At 31.9% G+C, this 19550-nt stretch overlaps 4 protein-coding genes across 5 annotated transcripts; 2 read left to right on the top strand and 2 right to left on the bottom strand.

The window, feature by feature from the left end:
* The first annotated feature begins 4217 nt into the window (after positions 1-4217).
* LOC114187344 (sulfite exporter TauE/SafE family protein 2-like) lies at positions 4218-6867 on the top strand. The gene is made up of 4 exons (XM_028075577.2): positions 4218-5128; positions 5854-5988; positions 6078-6239; positions 6324-6867. Exons 1-4 carry the CDS (start codon positions 4328-4330, stop codon positions 6630-6632), a joined length of 1407 nt encoding a protein of 468 aa, XP_027931378.2. The 5' UTR covers positions 4218-4327; the 3' UTR covers positions 6633-6867.
* Positions 6868-7208: 341 nt separating this feature from the next.
* Positions 7209-9733, bottom strand: LOC114188728 (transcription factor ILR3-like). 2 transcript variants are annotated; one of them, XM_028077356.2, is made up of 5 exons: positions 9471-9733; positions 9143-9205; positions 8116-8178; positions 7837-7999; positions 7209-7595 (listed from the first exon to the last, which is right to left on the bottom strand). In XM_028077356.2, the coding sequence occupies exons 1-5, from the start codon at positions 9581-9583 to the stop codon at positions 7350-7352; spliced, it is 648 nt and encodes a 215-aa protein (XP_027933157.2). In that variant the 5' UTR covers positions 9584-9733; the 3' UTR covers positions 7209-7349. The 2 variants fall into 2 exon arrangements, with proteins under 2 accessions (XP_027933157.2, XP_085530812.1); XM_085674686.1 differs by lacking the exon at positions 9143-9205 and having other exon boundaries at positions 9471-9722.
* A 504-nt stretch (positions 9734-10237) lies between these two features.
* CXXS1 (thioredoxin family protein CXXS1) lies at positions 10238-12771 on the bottom strand. The gene is made up of 3 exons (XM_028077358.2): positions 12491-12771; positions 12108-12230; positions 10238-10679 (listed from the first exon to the last, which is right to left on the bottom strand). The coding sequence occupies exons 1-3, from the start codon at positions 12587-12589 to the stop codon at positions 10527-10529; spliced, it is 375 nt and encodes a 124-aa protein (XP_027933159.1). The 5' UTR covers positions 12590-12771; the 3' UTR covers positions 10238-10526.
* A 5013-nt stretch (positions 12772-17784) lies between these two features.
* LOC114187180 (GLABROUS1 enhancer-binding protein-like) lies at positions 17785-19352 on the top strand. Its single transcript, XM_028075344.2, has one exon. It carries the CDS (start codon positions 17856-17858, stop codon positions 19131-19133), a length of 1278 nt encoding a protein of 425 aa, XP_027931145.1. The 5' UTR covers positions 17785-17855; the 3' UTR covers positions 19134-19352.
* Positions 19353-19550: the final 198 nt, after the last annotated feature.

The raw sequence follows: 19550 nt of genomic DNA, 5'->3' as shown, positions 1-19550 counted from the left end.
CAAAACGTGTTTATAGATTTTAAAGTTTTATAAAGTATAAATTCTATCATTCACATATGACACCAAAAATATTTGAATTGTTATTGATTTGATGTGGGTGAAGAATTGGATGCGATTTGAAATATATTGATGATAAAGACAGGGATAGACTCGAACTATGCAAAGGAAATAAACAGTTTAATTACTGCAACATGATGTGATCAACCAACATTCTTTGATCTTATCAGATTCTCGGCACCTGTTACAGTTTTGTTTTGGAAGTATATATGTATTAATATTCGGAGTACGGTGAATATTTTTTTAAAGAAAAAAAATTGTTTAGTGACGATATTTGAAATAATTTTAACAAAAGTTAATTTTTATATTTTTAGAAAAAAAGAAAGTAAATAATTATAAAAGATAATGTCAAATAATAATAAAAAAAATATGTAAGAATATCGGTGTCTATTTTTTAATTAAATTTCCTATTCATTGTTGCTTGAACTTAATTGGAGTCTTAAAATAAAATTAATTCATGGTTTTGGTAGTTCATAACAATAAGTCTCAGTTAATTAATTCAGATAAGTTTCCTTTAGTTACTATCTTTAATCTATAAAGTTCAAACCTCAAATTTTATATAAGATAAAGATTACTTTTTAGTTATTTAAGTTAAGTGATGTTGATATATGATGTTGATGATTAAAGTAGGATGGTTCTGGTTTTCCAATATTTGGCATCATGTGATTAAGATATTGTTACTTTCTAAATTTCGAGATCAAAGTATGATGGTGATTATATAAGGACAATCTATAAGTATAAGACATTTGTCAAACAAGAACAAAAACTGTCGAGTCACCAAGCAATGTAAAAATGTATGGAAATTCACACCAATCATTTTGTTAAGCATATATTATTATATTATAATATGGATGGGTTGATTAGATTGTATATACATCTAAACTTAAGAGTCTATTTTAGATAAAGAAATGTTAATGGATAATTTATTTTTTATTTTAAAACAATTTTGATTTTTTTTTAATTATTGAGAGTGTCCAATTTTGACATATAAGAATGGGAAACGAAAAGAGACATTAATTCATTTGAACTCAAAACACGAAAAAAACCTAATTTTCTAAATATATGTCAGAGATGATATAAAATAATTAACTGGGTCGTGATTCAATTAATTACTTTTGTAAAAATAAGTTTTTTTTTTGTGTTTTTTAGTTCAAATGAAGTGATATCTCTCTTCCTTTCCGATTTTTATGTGTTGAAATTGGTTAGTATCATAATTAAAAATAAAAATTAAAACTGTTTTAAAATAAAAATACGTGTGAGGTCAAAAATAAGCCAAATAATGAAATCAAAATATCATTTCCTCTGTAAAAATATCGGTCATGAACTTTGCTTTCAACTTTTTTGGAAGTTTAAAACTTTAATAGAAAGTTGGGTGTGGAAATTCTACTAGCACCCCTCCAAAGATTGTTAAACCTAACTTTGACCCATTCTTCGGTTACCAGCATTTATCTTTTTGCCTAAGTTTAAATCCATCTAAGTTTCTAGATGAAGTACAAATATATCTGTATTCTTTATAGAATAAACGTATTTCAATTAGTAATTTTTACCTTCTATGTTTTCGTAAGTACTTTTTAGTACAAAATGAATGGGTTTAATTTTTTAAATATTTTTTTTTCTAAAATCTAAAATTTTAATTTTTTGGTTTTTTAAAAAGTGTTATATAGTTATAGATGTCTGTGAGCATCATCTCGAATGATAACCCTTTGTTAAATATAGAAGTAAATAATGATTGTGATGATAATAAAAAGTGAAAATATCAGTTTACGTTTTCTTAATAAATAAAATGAAAATCCTTGATATTCCAAGGATTATCATAAATGTATTTAAGGCTTTTTCATTTAAGATTACTTTATAAAAAATAATACAAGTAATCATAGAAAGATACAGTATATATATATATATATATATATATATATATATATATATATATATATATATATATATATATATATATATATATATATATATATATATACGTGTGGATAACTTTCATACTATACTATCAGACACAAACACAAGTATTCAACTAACATGGAACATAAAATGATATCTGCTTTGGTTAAAAAAATATATATTTGCAACTTGATATATTTAAGCTTTCTTTTGGGTTCTTTTCAACTACTCAGGAGTATATTCTCAATAGAATTAATGAATGATTATTTACATTAAGTTGAAACTGAACAAATATTCCATCTTAGTAAAGTTATTATTTGAAAAGTTTTTGTTGTCATCTTTTTCTCCAGTGTGACAAAAGCTTTAGCCATGGAAATATTAAAACAATAAAGTTCCTATATGGCCATACATCAATGTCATACAAATAGCTGCACACTCAAAAGAACTAATTAAATTTATAAAATTCGTCTGTGACTTTTTATGGACAAGTTTATAAAATATAATCTTGTTTTGATGGATTATAATTACCTGATAACGAGTTTTTATTAAGGATGTTAAAGTGGGTTAGGTTTGTCAGGTTGGTCTACCAACCTGTCAAGAAAAAAGCAGGTCGGGTTGAAATTTTCAACCCGTCCGCCGTAATCTGGTCTACCTAACCCGTTAGTTTAGCGGGTCAAAACGGGTCAGTCTGTCCTGATTCGCCAACTCGTTTTTTTTTCTAATTTTTTTATGTTTAAAATTAAAAATAATTAAAAAATAATATTTTTTATATTATATAAATAAATTTATATATACAATATATTTATAAACAAAAAATTAGAAAATATTAAAAATATATATACAAAAAAGAGGCGAGCCAGCCTGTTGGCCGTCAATCTGTTCTAAGACGGACGGGTTACAGTATCCAACTTGTTTATTGGTAGCGGACTAGTCCAATCCAACCCGTTTTGACAAGTCACATGCGAGTTGAACTGGTCCGTTTTGTCACCCCTAATTTTCATTTAATAATTTTTTAACGAACAGATGATTAAATCATGATGTCTAGGATAAGCAGAAGAATGAAAGAAGCTAACAGCTCAAATCTTATCCACATCTTTCTTTATTCTTTTCAAAAAGAAAACTTTGAATCTAGTGTGTCTACAAAAAGCCAATGAAAAACAAATAACAGAGTTGTGTTATCTTTCAATATGTATATACCCAAAAGAAAGTGTACCAAAAAAATAAGTAATATACATTTTTAATCCTCGCTTTAATTATTAATTATTAAAATAGATTTCAATAATTATATTATATTTTACAGTGACATTTAGATTTGAGACAGGATTTATAGATTTGAAACCCTGACAGAGTTTAATTTAGGGTGTTAATAAGATGAACATTTGCAGTGGGAAACACTGTTGACTGCAGAAGTAGCATGCGTGAGAATATAATAGACCAAAGACAGGAACAGGAAACGAAGAGTTATTGGGAAAGAGAACGTGATCTTGATTTTTCCCAAATTAAGCCAAACATTTGTATCAGATTCAGTAATTATTTTCAACAGTCAGATTCAGCGATGCAGAACTGCTTCTGAGAAATACCATAAAACTCTTACATGTTTTCATCCGAATCCCCGACACAGATGATGAGCTGTGAGAACGAACATCTGAAATTTTGTCTTTGTGCCACGTTTCAATTTCCATGAGCCACCTTCTTTTTAAGTTGTGTCTTGTTTTGTGGGATGAGCAGTACTACTACAAACCACAAATTAAACCTAAAAAACATTTCATATAATAATCTTCATATGAAAAACTTATATTATTATCTCTTAATCTTGTAAGCACGACCACAGAAAGTGCTGGTAGGAACCAAAAATAGGAGATGGATTACACGCAATATGAACTCTCACGGAGAAAATAATTGTAACTACTATACTAAAAGGTGTAGTAGTTTATTATTTACATGTATGACTAACTATATAAAGAGCTTTGTCTTTCGCATAAAAAATGAGAGCTTTAGTATCCAATTTAAATTTTTTGTTGTTTGTTTTGCATTAGCACTACTTTAAATTAAAATCTTGTCCTTTCCTCACACCCTTTTTGTGCGTTTCACTGTCGAACATGATGTTACTAACAATGTTACTTATATAATACTATTATTACACTTCAGCAATAAATCACGTTTTATTGTATACTTTTCTCTCTTGAATGAGAAAATAGGTAAGATGATATATGATAGCTTTAGTATACAAAAAAAATAAATGTCATGCATTTTGCTTTCCACCAACAAGCATTGTTAACACAGTTCATGCATGTCTCTATATAAAGTCATTAAGTCATTCAGCTAAGCACAGATATATCCCTCAGTACTCACCATAGCTGAAACAAACTCTCATCAAATGAATACTCGAAGTTTAATATTTCTAGTTCTGAGCTTCATTGCCTTCAATCCTTCAAATGCAAAACAAGAACAACCCTTTTCGATCAATATTGATAATTTTCTGGACAAAATTTATCTGTGGGGAGGTGAAGCACAATCCCAGATACTTATTTCAGGCCCTCTGGTACTGGCTGGAGTTCTGTGCTTCATAGCCTCAGCTATATCTAGTGCTGGTGGAATAGGTGGGGGTGGTCTTTTTATACCTATACTATCTATTATAGCAGGTTTAGACTTGAAAACTGCTTCAAGTCTCTCAGCTTTCATGGTCACAGGAGGGTCAATCGCCAACGTTATGTGCAATATGTGCATCACAAGTCTTAAATTTGGTGGCAAGTCATTGATTGACTATGACATAGCTCTTTCATCAGAGCCATGCATGTTGTTGGGAGTGAGTCTTGGAGTTATCTGTAACCTTGTATTCCCAGAGTGGTTGATCACAGTACTGTTTGCCATCTTTCTTGCATGGTCTACCTCAAAAACTTGCAGAAGTGGGTTAATGCTTTGGAAGGCTGAATCGGATGAGATAAAGAAAATTGGAGTTGACGAACTTGAGAAGGGGCTGCTAGAAAACGAGACTGTTGAAGAAAGAAAAGTGTACAAAGAAAATAATGAGCCAAAAAATGTTGAGGTGGCTGTGCCTCTTCTGTCTCCTCAAGGAAATAGGAAAGTGAGGATCCCTTGGTTGAAATTGGTGGTCTTACTTCTGATCTGGTTCTCTTTTTTCTCTGTCTATCTTCTCCGTGGCAACAGATATGGACAGGTGAAGTGTCTTTCTTTTTTCTTCACTGATTCTAAAGTTTACAATAGTAAAATAAATATTTTTAGTTATTGGTAAAAAATATTAATTGATGATATTTTGATATATTTGTAAATTGTAAGAACTATTAAACTGAGATTATTTATTTATCTGCTAAATTGGGTTGCTCGAAGACTGCTTGTTTTCTTAATAAAATAATAAATTTCTTAAACTTGCACTAATATGGAGTAGTGATTATTGTAAAGGTGTGGTTAGGTACAGAAGAAGTATCTCACCAAGTTTACCAAATCAAAGTTTGGTCTTCGTATGTGCTATTTTCTTGTCTTTTCTTTAGTTTCAACGTCCCTTCCATGATGGAAGAGTCGAGACTGTAGTTTTACTTATCAGATAATAAGACGAGCAACACACTGATAATTTTTCTCGTAGCAATTAAGGGAAAAATTTGAGTTCTAAAAGTAAATACTTTTTTTTTAATTTAAATTTCAAACTTCTTTTTTATTTTTTATTTTCTTTCTTAGTTCCTGACAAGCATAGATCAACTTGGACTTCATTCTCTTAAGAGTGATTCCATTTCATCTACTTTTGATACTTACATATCCTCAGATCTGTGTAAATTCTTAAATGGAGCTTAATTTTGATACACTAATTACATTGAGAATAAATTAAGCACACTTGATATAATTTTAAAGCAATGATTATAAAAATTCATAGTTGTTCAAACTATGCAGGGAATCATTCAAATGGAGCCATGCGGTGTGGGATACTGGATTCTGTCATCGGTTCAAATACCTCTTGCTGTGGTTTTCACTGCGTGGATTGTATTTAGAAAAGAAAGCCTTAGAGACCGAACTCTTATGCAAGAGGTTCTTAAGCACCATAGCTTGAAAAAGTAGTTTTTTCTTTACTAATCTTCACTTGCTTACACACTCTTTCATCTTCATTCTTCTTACAGATAACTGATGTGAAGGTGCCAGCACTCACCAAAAATAGACCATCAAATATACTTCTTTTTCCATCAATGGCACTATTAGCAGGGATATTGGGTGGTGTCTTTGGAATTGGTGGTGGAATGCTGATTAGTCCACTTCTTCTTCAGGTTGGAATAAAACCTGAGGTAAGTTCACAAGCTTTGTTAAATGTCATTTACACTGTCAAGTAAACTAGTTACTAGTATTTACCAAGCAAATTTTGTGTGTAGGTAACAGCAGCAACATGTTCTTTCATGGTTCTCTTTTCTGCTACCATGTCAGCATTGCAATATCTGCTGCTGGGAATGGAACATGTAGAAGCTGCACTAATCTTGGCCACAATGTGTTTTGTTGCATCACTTCTGGGGTTATTAGTGGTACAGAGAGCAATTCGGAAGTATGGAAGAGCCTCTATAATAGTTTTCTCGGTTAGTACAGTGATGTTTGTGAGCAATGTTCTAATGACTAGCTTTGGAGCCATAAAGGTTTGGACAGACTATGAATCAGGGGAATATATGGGGTTCAAACTACCCTGTTGAAAACAGTTTTGTTAGACCGGTTTCTGAATCCTTTCATGTCATCAATATCATAGGTAGTCATGAATCGAGAATAACCTTGGACAAATGTGCTACTTGACAAAGTAACCAGAGAGGATCCAAATCCTTATTTTGTATGACCACATGCTTATCACTAGGGTATTCATAACTAATGTTGGAATTCGGGACATGCTTGAACTTTTGTTACCGAAATTATCATAGCCTTTACAATCAAGAACACGTTTTTCTCCATTTCATTAAAGCAAAAAACAATACAAAAGTAAAGTAACTGGTGGATACGGCTAATCTTATAAATGAACTTCAAGTCTAACTTTAGTGATGTTTGCAAGCAATGTTCTAATTTTGGAGCATAAAGTTTTTGTTCAGACTATAAATCAAGGGAATATATAGATCCTTATTTGTATAGCTACTGGTCTTTGTATTTTAATCGAACACTTTCTCATGATTAATAAGTTGATTTTTTTATAGTAGCTAGAGTACATAGGTTGATTAATAAGATTTAATTCATTTTAAATCTTTAGGTTCATCTTTTAAAGAGAAATTTATTTAAACAGAGCATTCACCGAAAGCTGATTAGTTATCATAAAGTTGCCTCTATAATCAGTAAGACTTTTTCTTCTACATTTCACAAATGCAAAAGCAATACACAAAAAGTGAAGATAAATTCCATTTCTCCAAAAAAACAGTGACTTTGACAAGTTATGCAACCGGTGGACGGAGTACATGGTCCTGTGAGGTGTCAACAGCAGCAGGTGGTAAAAACTGCCACATGGCAACTCCTGGGTAGCCCATGAAGGGCACCAACTTTCTACCAACAACTTGTCCTGGTGCAGGAACTGCAGAAAGAAAGCTAGGTTTTGAGTTAAAGGCCTCAATCTTCTGCTCAAGGTTATCTTTTTCTGTTTTTAGTTGCTGCTTCTCCTCACGAAGCTCATTCTTCTCAGCCTATACAAACACCAAAAGTTTATAGTCATAGGTAAGGTTAACCATCGTGGTATACAGCAAAACACTCGGGTACCATTAATTAAATTTTATCTAAAAATATAAAAATTATAAGTGAAAACTTGTTAAACAAAATGTGTTCAAATTAATGTGATAGAATCAGACAAAGAGTGTTGCTATCATTTATCAAGTAAATGTTCATGGCCAGTATGAAGTACCATGTTATGCAGTTACACTTACACACCTTCAATTCATTGATTTTCCCTTGTAGATTCTTAATGGACTCTTGTAGCTTCTGAGCTTCCTCTCGTAACTGAGACACCGTTCGAACTGCATCACTTAATATAACAGCCTTTTCCATTTTGAGAGGCCTTGCAGGGTCCAGGATAGACCCCAGTTCCAAAAACCTTTAAACAGTGTTCAGAACAAGTCACATCAGAGTTATAGATCAAATAAGAAACATACATAAGAAAAATGCAGATAAGAGGAGGATGAATGAAAAAATGTAGTAGAGTAGAGATGCCTGTCATTGAGTCTATCCCTTCTCATTTTCTCTTTACATGCTTTGGAACCAGGTGACCTCAAACTGTAATAAGATTTTAAAGACAAACTTGAGATGATTGAAGAACCAAATGATCTCTCATGAATGAAAGATAGATACATATATAAGGAACAGAAAATTGTGTTTGGTTTGATGCTAATAATAATCAGAATAGATTTTGACAGTAAGTAAATTTGATTTTATAAAGATGTAGATGTTTTTGGTTATTAACCCATGTAAATTGGTTTTGTTCCAAAATCTCAAATGATAAAAGGTAACTTTTAAGTATGGAAGTGAAAAATTTACACCTAAATTTTAGAACAAACTTACTGTCCAAACATGAATCATTTTACTTAAAAGATTTCAATCTTACAAACACTCAAAATCAATTTTGAAAAAGTATAATTCCTTATTTTATTATCATTAAGAAAAATATATAAAAATAAAATGCTTTCATCAGGATGATATTTTTCCTTTGTATGTTTTTATTTTATTTATATGTTCGAAGTTTATTTAAAATTTAAATATATTCATTTAATGATACACGAAACATTTGTTAGTAACTATAGAATTTCATAAATGTTAACTGTGTAAACACTTAAAAAAGAAAGCACTGTAAATTATCAGAATAAAAAAAATATTAATATTAATATTTCAATTTTTGACTAAGAAAATCATGTCAACTAGGGTCGATTTCAAAAGCCATGCAACTTTAAAATTTAAGCATATAAAAACACAAATTTTTCATATAAGTTTTGGGTAAAACCTTGAGTTCTGACTTACATGTCCAAATGTCTAATAGGGTCTAGCTAAAAGCATGAAATAAAAACCGAGAACAATTGTAGCATGAAATAACCAAACAAGTTAATAGTATAATATGAAAATAAAAGCGACTATCCAAAGCTTATGGAAACAAACAAATTCTTCAACTGATAAGATGAAGTCAGAGCAAAGCCAAAATAACGATTTAAATCAAAGTCACTAAAAACTCTTATCTTAAATAGCACACCGTTTCTTTGACCCGTTTTCCTTGAAACCATCCGAAATTCCCAATGGGTCATCTACCTCCGCACTGCAAAATGACCATTAAAAAACTCACTTGTTTTGGAAAGGAAATTTTTAAGGACAATGAGAAAAGTAAGAGGCAAATGTATCATCTTAAAACAGAGAGAAAACAAGGTTATGTTTTTTTAGGATGAGTAAAAGGTTGTTGCTTCCCAAAAAGACTGTTAGAATTGTAATGTAGGCAGTGGTGTAAATGTGAAAAGCAAGTGCAGGCTTTGCAAAAAAGTTGTTGATAGAAAAGAGAAGCATAAATGGTTGAAGTATGGAGTAACCTGAAGGTGGGAGGAGGAGAGGAAGAAGACCAAGAGAAATTGGGTGGGTGAAGAGTGGGGAAAGAAATGTTGTCTAGATAATCATAATCCAACACCCAATCACTGTTACTCATCTCCGCCCAAAAGGGTTGCCGGAGTTAAGAACAAATAAAGATGTGACGAGCGATTTTGGGTAAACAGAGAAAACAAAAATATATGGAAGAAGGTGGTGTTTGATACGAGAGACTCACATTGCGACATCAATACCCATCCAACTATCACTTCCCACCACAAACTCACATTCTCTTTTATTTTATATATATTTCCCTCAAAAATATGCATAATAATATGTATTGGGCCTTCCAATTTCACTGGCCCCATCATAACACAGGAATTACGAACTTTACACTTCCTTTGTAAACATAAAATTCAAGCAATGACTCGAAACAAGTGTTCAGTTTTGGTGGAGGTAAGTTTATTTTGCAAAGAAATTGGCTCGTTTGCAAACAAGTTCTGGTTCATGATATTTTGATCCCTGTATTACAGAATCAGCATATTTTAGTCTCACATAAGTCTCACACTCTTTAATCTGTGACTACACATACACTTACATATTAATTGAGTTTAGTCTACAATCTTAGATTACATTGACTAAAAACGGGTTAAAAAATATACAAATACAAACTAAGAAACATAACTTTTTAGTGTAAAAACTAAAGATTGTGATTAAACTGTTTTAAAGATAATCCTACCCACTCAACGATTAAGACGCAATTTCACACAAAGAATACCTTGAAAATATTAATATGTATATTTCATTAGCAAAGGAACCAGTGAATTCACAACATACAAGGGAAGAGCAGCATGAAACCACAACAACCGAAAGTACAGAAAGTAAAATTTGGCTGATACAAAAAGCTGTGGATATAAAAGCATTAACCAAATTACACTTGAACTGGTATTCAAAATACAACATCACAAAAGGCTTTGACTCGGGTTCCATGTGGCAGTGCAGGACCACAAGTGCATATTTAGCAATTTGCAACAGCAGAATATAGAATATCACACAGATGTTAACTATGCCAGTGAGGCACCATTGGACTGAGCAAACCCGTCTATCCTTTTCTTTATCTCTTCTGGATTCGCACCAACCAACTTGTCCACAACATCACCGTTCTTCAGCAGCAAAAATGTTGGCATTGCCTTTACATCCATTTTGGTGGCCACTTCCTGACCCCCCACAAACAAATTCAATGTATTTTAATTACCATAATCAAACAATAACAAAACCATTAGAGAAAATCACACAACACTTCACTTCTTGTTTCAATTCTCCAAGCATCAATATGATAATGCCAAAAGTATGCTATGATATCTAATCAGTCAATTACCAACATGAATGACATAGGCTTAACATTTTGATCAGCAGAATATATATACAGTTGTTTGTTGAGTAGCAAAACCCCAAATGTTAAACAGTGCTTCAAATACATGTCAGTAATCAAAATCTATCTTAAGGATTACGAGAGCAAATAGAACGTACAAGGCAGGTAGAATTCTACCCTTTTGATCTTACTCGAAGCTGAAGCTAAAAGCTAAAAGCACACAATGCTCATTAACAGAACCAATTGTTGAACCATATTCCTGATCCATATGGCACTAGATAAATTTTTTAGGATGCATATTGTTGGAACTTTTTTACCAAAGAAATGAATTTCTCATAAAAAACCTAATACCACCCGCCACATAAAACTTTAAGACTCTATGATTGTAAGTTTTATTTTTTCTTGTATGTCACTCAACTTTTTCATTTTTACTCATCGAGGAACTTTAAACATACTTGGATTCCTAATGCATATTGCATATATTACACTATTCAATAAGTTGTTGTCAACTTGCCCCAACCAATAATGGGGTTAAACAACCCCGTACAAGATTATTGGTACAATTAATTATGTACATTATTATTAATGATGGCACAATTTTCTTAATAGCAGCTATCATCTTCTACAGGATTGTTCGACTCCATTTTTACATGAAGTAGGTTGAACAACCCCATTCAACAAACATTTTACAAGAATCACATGGCGGTCCATAAGTTATACTAACCTTGAACACGTTCCTCCATTTACTGTCCTATCCCAACCAACGATTATCCATTTAAAAATATAACATGGAAAAATAAAATCCCCACATTACGGCATCATTGATGCTGACCTACCAAATGAAGAAAGGCTTAGATGTGGTGGTTGTCATTCAATTTCTGCATTTCTTTAGTGAGTGTGAATGGAGAGGAATGCTCATAAATACTTCAATTCACACTGATAAGAAAATTCTTGATATCAATCTCAAAAGAGATTACATCCCACATCACATTCATCCAGGCATAAAAACGTACCAGAAACAGAAAGTAGTAATTAACTAAGAGATACAATTTAACCTTTTTCTTTTTATAACAACTCGTCTTATAACAGATTGTTCTCCATTTTCTTCCTATCTTATTTGCATGAACTGTTGTCTAGTTATTGAACCAATGTTGACGTGGTCAAATATGTAAGCTGAAAGAGAGTATGCATCTACAAAAATATGTACCTAGAAACATTTAACGAGGAATCCAAGGTCCACAAGCATCAGGTTAAAGGGGGGAGGGGGTTTTACCTTGACTTCATCAACATCAACTGTGAGAAACAGAAGCTCCGGATAGCTTGAAGCCACTTCTTCAAAAACAGGACCCATAGCCACCGAGGGTATGCACCATGAAGCAGTGAAGTGAACAACAACCTATGTCGATCAATCCCACAAAATACATATAAAGTCATAAGTAAATTATTATATTCTAGTTTTCTATCTACCAGGGTGAGCAATAAAGAAAGCCAGCAACCCAAATTAAAACAAACCTAGAAAATCAAAATCGAAAAACCAAAGTGAACTTTCTAATTAACTTAAACCCCAAATACCCCTTTGGCTCACTCTTCCCAGACCAGGACGATAAATAAAAAAATCAAAAGATCCCAATTTTGGCAAAATAATGAGTATCTTACAGGACAATTCTGAGTAGTGGCCTGGGTGACATAGAAATCCCATGACTGCAAAGAATCAATCACCACCACCCTTGGTTTGTTCTGCTCTGAGGCTTCCATTCTCTCACCCAATTGACTGTGCTCCAAAGGAGGGAACTTTGCAGATTCCTCGGTTCAGTTGAAGAATAAATATATTAATCTGTCTGTACAAGAAGGGTTATTTTAAGATAAGATTGGCTTTTAATAATTTATCTTCAATGGATTAGGAAGACCCACCAAGTACTCTTTTCACCCCAACTTGATTTACAAGACAAGGATCTTCGGTGACAAAACAAAGTATTAATATGATTAATTCAAACTAAAATCTTCTATCATAAGACACACCTCTTGTCTAAACAATGAGAATTTGTTTAGAACTAAAATAAGTAGTTTTTAAACAATGCTCAAACTAATTTTTCTTGTTAAAATAGGTTTATAAACTAACTCTAAAAATATAAATCTATTTATTTTATAAAAAAACACTTTTTTACAAAAAAATAATACAAACAGACATATTAAAAAAAGTATTTATTTAATTAAAATATTTTTTTAAAATTGCAGACTGAATATATGACATGTATAAATAATTCATATTTATTAATAAGGGTTATTTAATAACATTGAATTCATGCGTATTTGTAATTTATTTAGTTATTCTTATAATGTATGAGAAAAGATTAATCTTTTTCAACTTTTATAAAATAAATAATTTATAGGATTTTTTATTTGTAAACTAAATTAATAAAGAGTATTTTGGTTAAAAATAATTAATATAATGTATCATAAAAAATTTCATGCAAAAAGATAGAAAAAAAAAAGTTCTAATACAGTTCCTTTATCAGGGATAGAGATGAAGAAAAATCATTATGTTTTTTTATTTATCAATATAATTTTTATATACTGAGAGCATAAAAGTACAAAATGAAAAATATAGATGGAAAAGAAATGCTTTCAAGAAAAGCAATAAAAGAGATTAAAGAAAAAATTTGGAGAATCTATTTTATATAGAAAATTCAATTGATAATTCATCATTTCATCAACATATGGGGTCCCCTGTTTTTGGTTGGACGGCTGATACATCAAACAACAAAATCTGATTCTTTCCTTCTTCTTGTTTTCCCAGAGAAAAAAAAAAGTGAGAGAAATGTAAATAAATAAAAAGAACTATAGTTTCTTAACTTGTATAAAATTTTATTCTATTTCCTTATAAAAAAAACAGTTCCAGAACATTCTCTTGTCTGTCTTGTCAGACTTATGATGTTAATCGACTACCAATTGTATTGCCTTGTCTACTTATTGGTTATATAATTAAGGAAAAAAGGTTCCCTCGTTGAAGTTTACTACCATATTTTTCAATGGAGAAAAGTGTGTTCTGGACTGTACTACTTATCTTTCTGACGTTATTACTGTGTATGAATGGACAAAACCAAGGTTCAAAAACATTACGAATATTTTCTATCTCTTTGCATGAACCTCGCTAATTAAGGGTTTTCTACCGTAAGTTTTGCTAAATTTATCTTAAGGGTATCTTTACTTTCAAGAATTAGTTGATCGAAGGAAGATGATTTTCTTGGTTCATTCTTTACTTTCAAGAATTAGTTGATCGAACGAAGATGATTTTCTTTATTCATTTATGTTAATTTGTGAAAGTTTGAAAAAATGGATTTAAGAAATTGAAAATACATGAATCATTGTCCAAATACATATATTGGATGATATTTATAGTTCATAAAATCTATTTTACTTAAATACTTTGTTATTATTTGAAATTATATTGGAGTTACATGTAAAGAGGATGAAGTAAAGAAAAAAAATTATAAAAGGTTTAAATAGTCATTTGATCCTAGTTTTGATCGACTTTTTTCACTTTGGTCCTACTTTTGAAAATGTTTTCAATTTGGTCCTACCTTTCGTAATTTTTTTTCAATCAACTCCTTTTCGCTAACTCCGTCTAAATCGTTAACGGAACAGTGCCAGCATGGTGATTTTGTGTGACGTGGATATTGTTCAGTAACATGTCCGTTTGCACTGTGCTGACCATTTAATTGAAATTGCAGATTCATTTTAGGGTTTAAGTTGAATTAAATTGGGTTTAGGGTTGTTTATGTCGAATTGGGGATTTAGGGGTGGAATTGGGGATTTTTTCGTCGCTCCGTGAAATTCTGTAATTTTGCCGTTGAGATCAATTTTTGGCATCCAAGGTTTACGCTCATCTTTGTACAATCGTTGCGGAGGGAAAAACGTGTTCATCGCGGAGGTATGTCCTGCTTTAGGGTTTCATTTTTGCTCAGTATTGATTGGGTTTAGTGTTAATGATTAGGGTTTTGTTTATGCCAGAAAAAATCCAGAATTTCACATGGGTTTAGTTGGATGCCAGAAATTGATCTCAACAGCGAAATTCCAGAATTTCACAGAGCGACGAAAAAATCCCCAATTCCACCCCAAATCCCCAATTCGACATAAACAACCCTAAACCCAAACCCAATTTAATTCAACTTAAACCCTAAAATGAATATGCAATTTCAATTAAATGGTCAGCATAGTGCAAACGGACATGTCACTGAATAGTATCCACGTCACACAAAATCACCACACTGGCACTGTTCCGTTAACGATTTAGACGGAGTTAACGAAAATGAGTTGATTGAAAAAAAAATTACGAAAGGTAGGACCAAATTGAAAACATTTTCAAAAATAAGACCAAAGTGAAAAAAGTCGACCAAAACTAGGACCAAATGACTATTTAAGCCATTATAAAAATATAAAAATAATTAGTAGAAAACAGTTTAATAATAATAATAATAATAATAAAATAATAATAATAATATAAACTTATACAAATATTAATTACATAAAAGATTATCTTTTATATTTATTAAAATATTTTTTATCTATCACATCAATCAAATTACTTAAAAACTTTATTTTTAAATTCATTTACCATTATCTCCAAATCTTTTAAAAAAAAACAACGCATAATTCACTCGGATATCTTATCACATCCATCTACTATCTCTCCAAATTTATCTCTTCAAGTAAAGAGACCCTAAATCTTTGGATTCCATGACAAACAAATATTTACGGGTCACGTAGATTCGATCAATAAAACAAATATTTGGTAGGGTTCCATTTAAAGATTTATTGAGAAAGTGAAAGTACAGGAAGATGTATGTATTTTACCATGCAGTATTCCGGATTGATGATGTATGTGTTTTGTGCATATAAGAATACATCTTGTAACACCTAAAATCAACACACACAAGATGAACAAAATCATACAGTTACTATTATATTTTCAAATTATTAGATACATGATTCGAAGGTCTAACAACATGAACATTCCAAAATATATACAATGTATAGATGAAGGTTTGAATCCATAAATAGAATTTATACGTGAAGAAATCCATAACATAGTTTCTATTCATGTATATTAAATGATGTAACACTTCATTTTAGTATTTTAAAATTAAATAAAATAATAAGTTTCATCATAATATTTAAAAAGTATTCAAAACGCTCAATATTTAATTCAAAGTATACAATATATTAATCCAATCTTGAAAGGATAAGATTATAAAAAAAAGTTACTAAACTAATATCACTATCATTTATACACTCAAAGTTAAACTAACAAATCCTATACAAAACTAATCACTTACTAAATCTCTTTGAGACTTTCTACTACTCTAACTGATAATAACTCCTTATTTTTTAGAGGTGTCTCTATACCTACAACTTCATTTGTTCCCACCAAATAGGTGATCATTGTGCAAAAAAAGAGACGAACAACCAAAAAACACAATATATGATAAGTTAGTATACAAAAAAAATATTCATATATAAAACATTGTATAAAACATATTTAAGTCTATAATCACACAAAATAATCACACAAACAATTTACACTAGACTAAATTATCAGGATACATGTCTACAACATAAGGTACACTAGAGGTGTGCACCTATGATGGTTCCTAAACTCTTAGGCTATGTTTTTTTGAATTGATGTACTATTCACAATGAATGGTACGAGATTATTAAGAAGTGAGTAGCGTGTTCTTTTGGAGGTGATACAAGGTGATGGGAGGAGATGATTAGAGGAATTGACTGAAAATTCAATCTCACCATTTATAGTGATATTAGAGGGTGACACAACTGAATTTACCAAATTACCTTTCATTATTTAATTTCTGTTAAATGTGATTTAGCAGTTAAAATCAATACACATGATATTAGTTTACTTTCTTAATTCTATGTTAAAGATAATAATAATTTATTATGGTTATAATAAAAAATTATTACTTCTACAATTACTATTAAAAAGAAAAAAAAGTTTTCGTATACATTAATTATTTTCCATCTTATATATTATATTTATTTTTATACAAAATATATTGTATCATTCATTTTTTATAAATATTTTTTTTATATTTTTAATCATTCAATAAAATTTATGAAATAATTTTAAATTATTTATATATAATTTCATATCACCTATAACAATATGATCATTTTGGTAATCTAACTTTTTTTTTGTTAATTTTTTTTAATATATCACATAAGTCAATACATTACACACTTTCACAAACTTCACTCTCTAATCCATTCTAAAATTACCTTTGAATCACTTAAAAGAAACAACACCAACTTCACCCTCAATATTTTCAATCTCTTTCTCTCACTCTTTTTCTAATCCTTTATCTCAAAAGAACACACATTAGAGTCTAGTCTCAAAGAGTTATAACTCGATTACACACAAAATTAATTACCTTTACTCACACTTTAAGTCTAATACATTATAAGATTAGGATATACTACTGGTCTCACCACATACGACATAAGAGACTTATTTATTAGCACTATATTATAAATCTGGATTCTTATTAAATTATTTTTGGTTATTGTTCATATGTTTAATTTTTAATTACTTATGTCTTTTTTCTTCTATCACTTTTTATATTTAAATGTATATATTTTTTAAACTTTCAATAATTAAAAATAATCTTATTATTCCACATAGGATAACTATGATTGTATTTTTTTTCATGAATTATATTGATTATAATATAATATGGAGAAAAAATAAATTTAATAATTGAAATGTTGAGAAGTAGCGAGAGAAAGATATCAATGGTGGTTTGAATAAAGTAAATATGGCCAAATTTCATTGGTGTGCTGAACGGTTGACCTTTTCCTCTCACTTATACCTTTTTACCCTTTCTTTCTTTTTGTCATTTATATATTCATATTAAGTTCTGTACCGAGTTTTATTTAGTTTTATATTTCTCACTGCCTGTTTTCAAAACCCTAATCAAATATTCACTAACCCTAATTCTTCTCGTCCATGGCGCAAAAGCAGAAGCGTCCTTCCCCTCTCGATGAGCCACCAACGGCTTCTTCTTCAGATTCCGAGGAAGAAGAAACACAAGGACCATCTTCTCTGCGGCATGGAAAAGAAGAGGAAGAAGCTTCGTCGGGAGAAGAGGAAGATGAATCATCCGGAGAAGAGGCAGAAGATGACGATCTTCCACCACCCATCACCAAAACCAACCCTCCACCCCCTCCCACCAACCCTCACCCCCAACCCTCATCTTCTGATTCCGAAACAGAATCCGAATCAGAGACCGAGTCAGAAACTGAATCCACTCCTGCGAAGGCGGTAAAGCCTCTCGCGACCAAGCCCATGGACCAGGCCCAAAAGCTCAAGGCGCTACCTTCTCCGGCGCCGCCTAAACCGGCTCTGAAACGCCCCGCCGAGAACAGCAACGCCCACGTCGCGAAGAAAAAGAAGAAATCCGGCGATTCTTCTTCTTCCCCTGCCGCTTCCGACGAAGAGATGGAGGACGGGAAGAAGTCCGGCGATCAAATGAAGAAGTTTCAGAGGCTGTGGAGCGAGGAGGACGAACTCGCCATTCTGAAGGGCTTGGCTGAGTTCACCTCAAAAACAGGGCACGACCCTCTCAAGTTTGCGGGTGGCAATGCTTTCCATGATTTCTTGAAGAAGTCGCTGCATGTGGAAGTTACCAGCAACCAGCTGAAGGAGAAGGCGCGGAGACTGAAGAAGAAGTATGAGACCGCTGCAGTGAGAGGGAATAGCGCTGATGGCCTTACATTTGCAAAGCCGCACGATCAGAAAACGTTTGAATTGTCGAAAAAAGTTTGGGGAAGTGAGCAAGATGGTGGAGTGGCCAATGGGACAGTGGAAAAGCCCAAGGCTAACGGGAATGCTGCTAAGAGTCCGAAGAAGAAGGAAACCGGTAGCCGGAATGTGGCTTCTGCCAAGAAAGCTAAACCTGAACCGAAACAGGAGACGGTGCCAGCGACGCGCATTGAGTTGAAGGAATCTGAAAAGATGAACATTGATCAAAAGCCTGTTCATTGTGAAGTGAGTATGTTTTTGAATGCATTGTCCCACTTTAAAGAGGGTCTGGGTGTTTGTGGGTTGGACGAGGAGGATGTGAAGAAGGGGTTGGAATTGATTGGTGAATCGAAGAGGACAGAGTTGAGGGCAAAGTGGAAGAAATTACAACGTACTGAATTGGAACTGTTTGCTAATCGCTCTGAACTGATTGGGGAGCAGACTAAATTGATAGTTGAGGCACTTCGGTCGTCCAACCATTAGGATTGTCAATGTTGTTTGCTGTCTTTTTTTGGTACTTTGTCACATGTTTTGGGGATCTATCTGCTATGCATTATAATTTTGTGACTATGGTATAGTCTTGATTCGGTAGTATAGTATGTTGTTTAGTTATTTTGGCTATATGAAAGTGTTCTTCTTAAGTTCTCTGCATATTTTGTGACAATCGATTCTCTTGTTTAACGAAGTTTATTTTCTATCGGATCTTTTATTGTAGCATGATCTTTTGGGAATTTAGTCTACTCTAAATTCTTAAGTAATTCTAGATTGACTACGATATTATCTTTATATTCCTGTTGGTGACGTGCCAATGTGGCTCAAGACATGATGTTCATTTTGCGTTAGGAGACTGTTATCCCTGATGTTACAGCTTACAACGCCACTCATGCACATAGTGTTGTT

This window comes from Vigna unguiculata, chromosome 6, assembly GCF_037176805.1.
Source record: "Vigna unguiculata cultivar grain cowpea cultivar isolate G323 ecotype 2 chromosome 6, ASM3717680v1, whole genome shotgun sequence".
NCBI classification, from domain to species: domain Eukaryota; kingdom Viridiplantae; phylum Streptophyta; class Magnoliopsida; order Fabales; family Fabaceae; genus Vigna; species Vigna unguiculata.
This window is presented reverse-complemented; position numbering and strand designations above follow the sequence as displayed.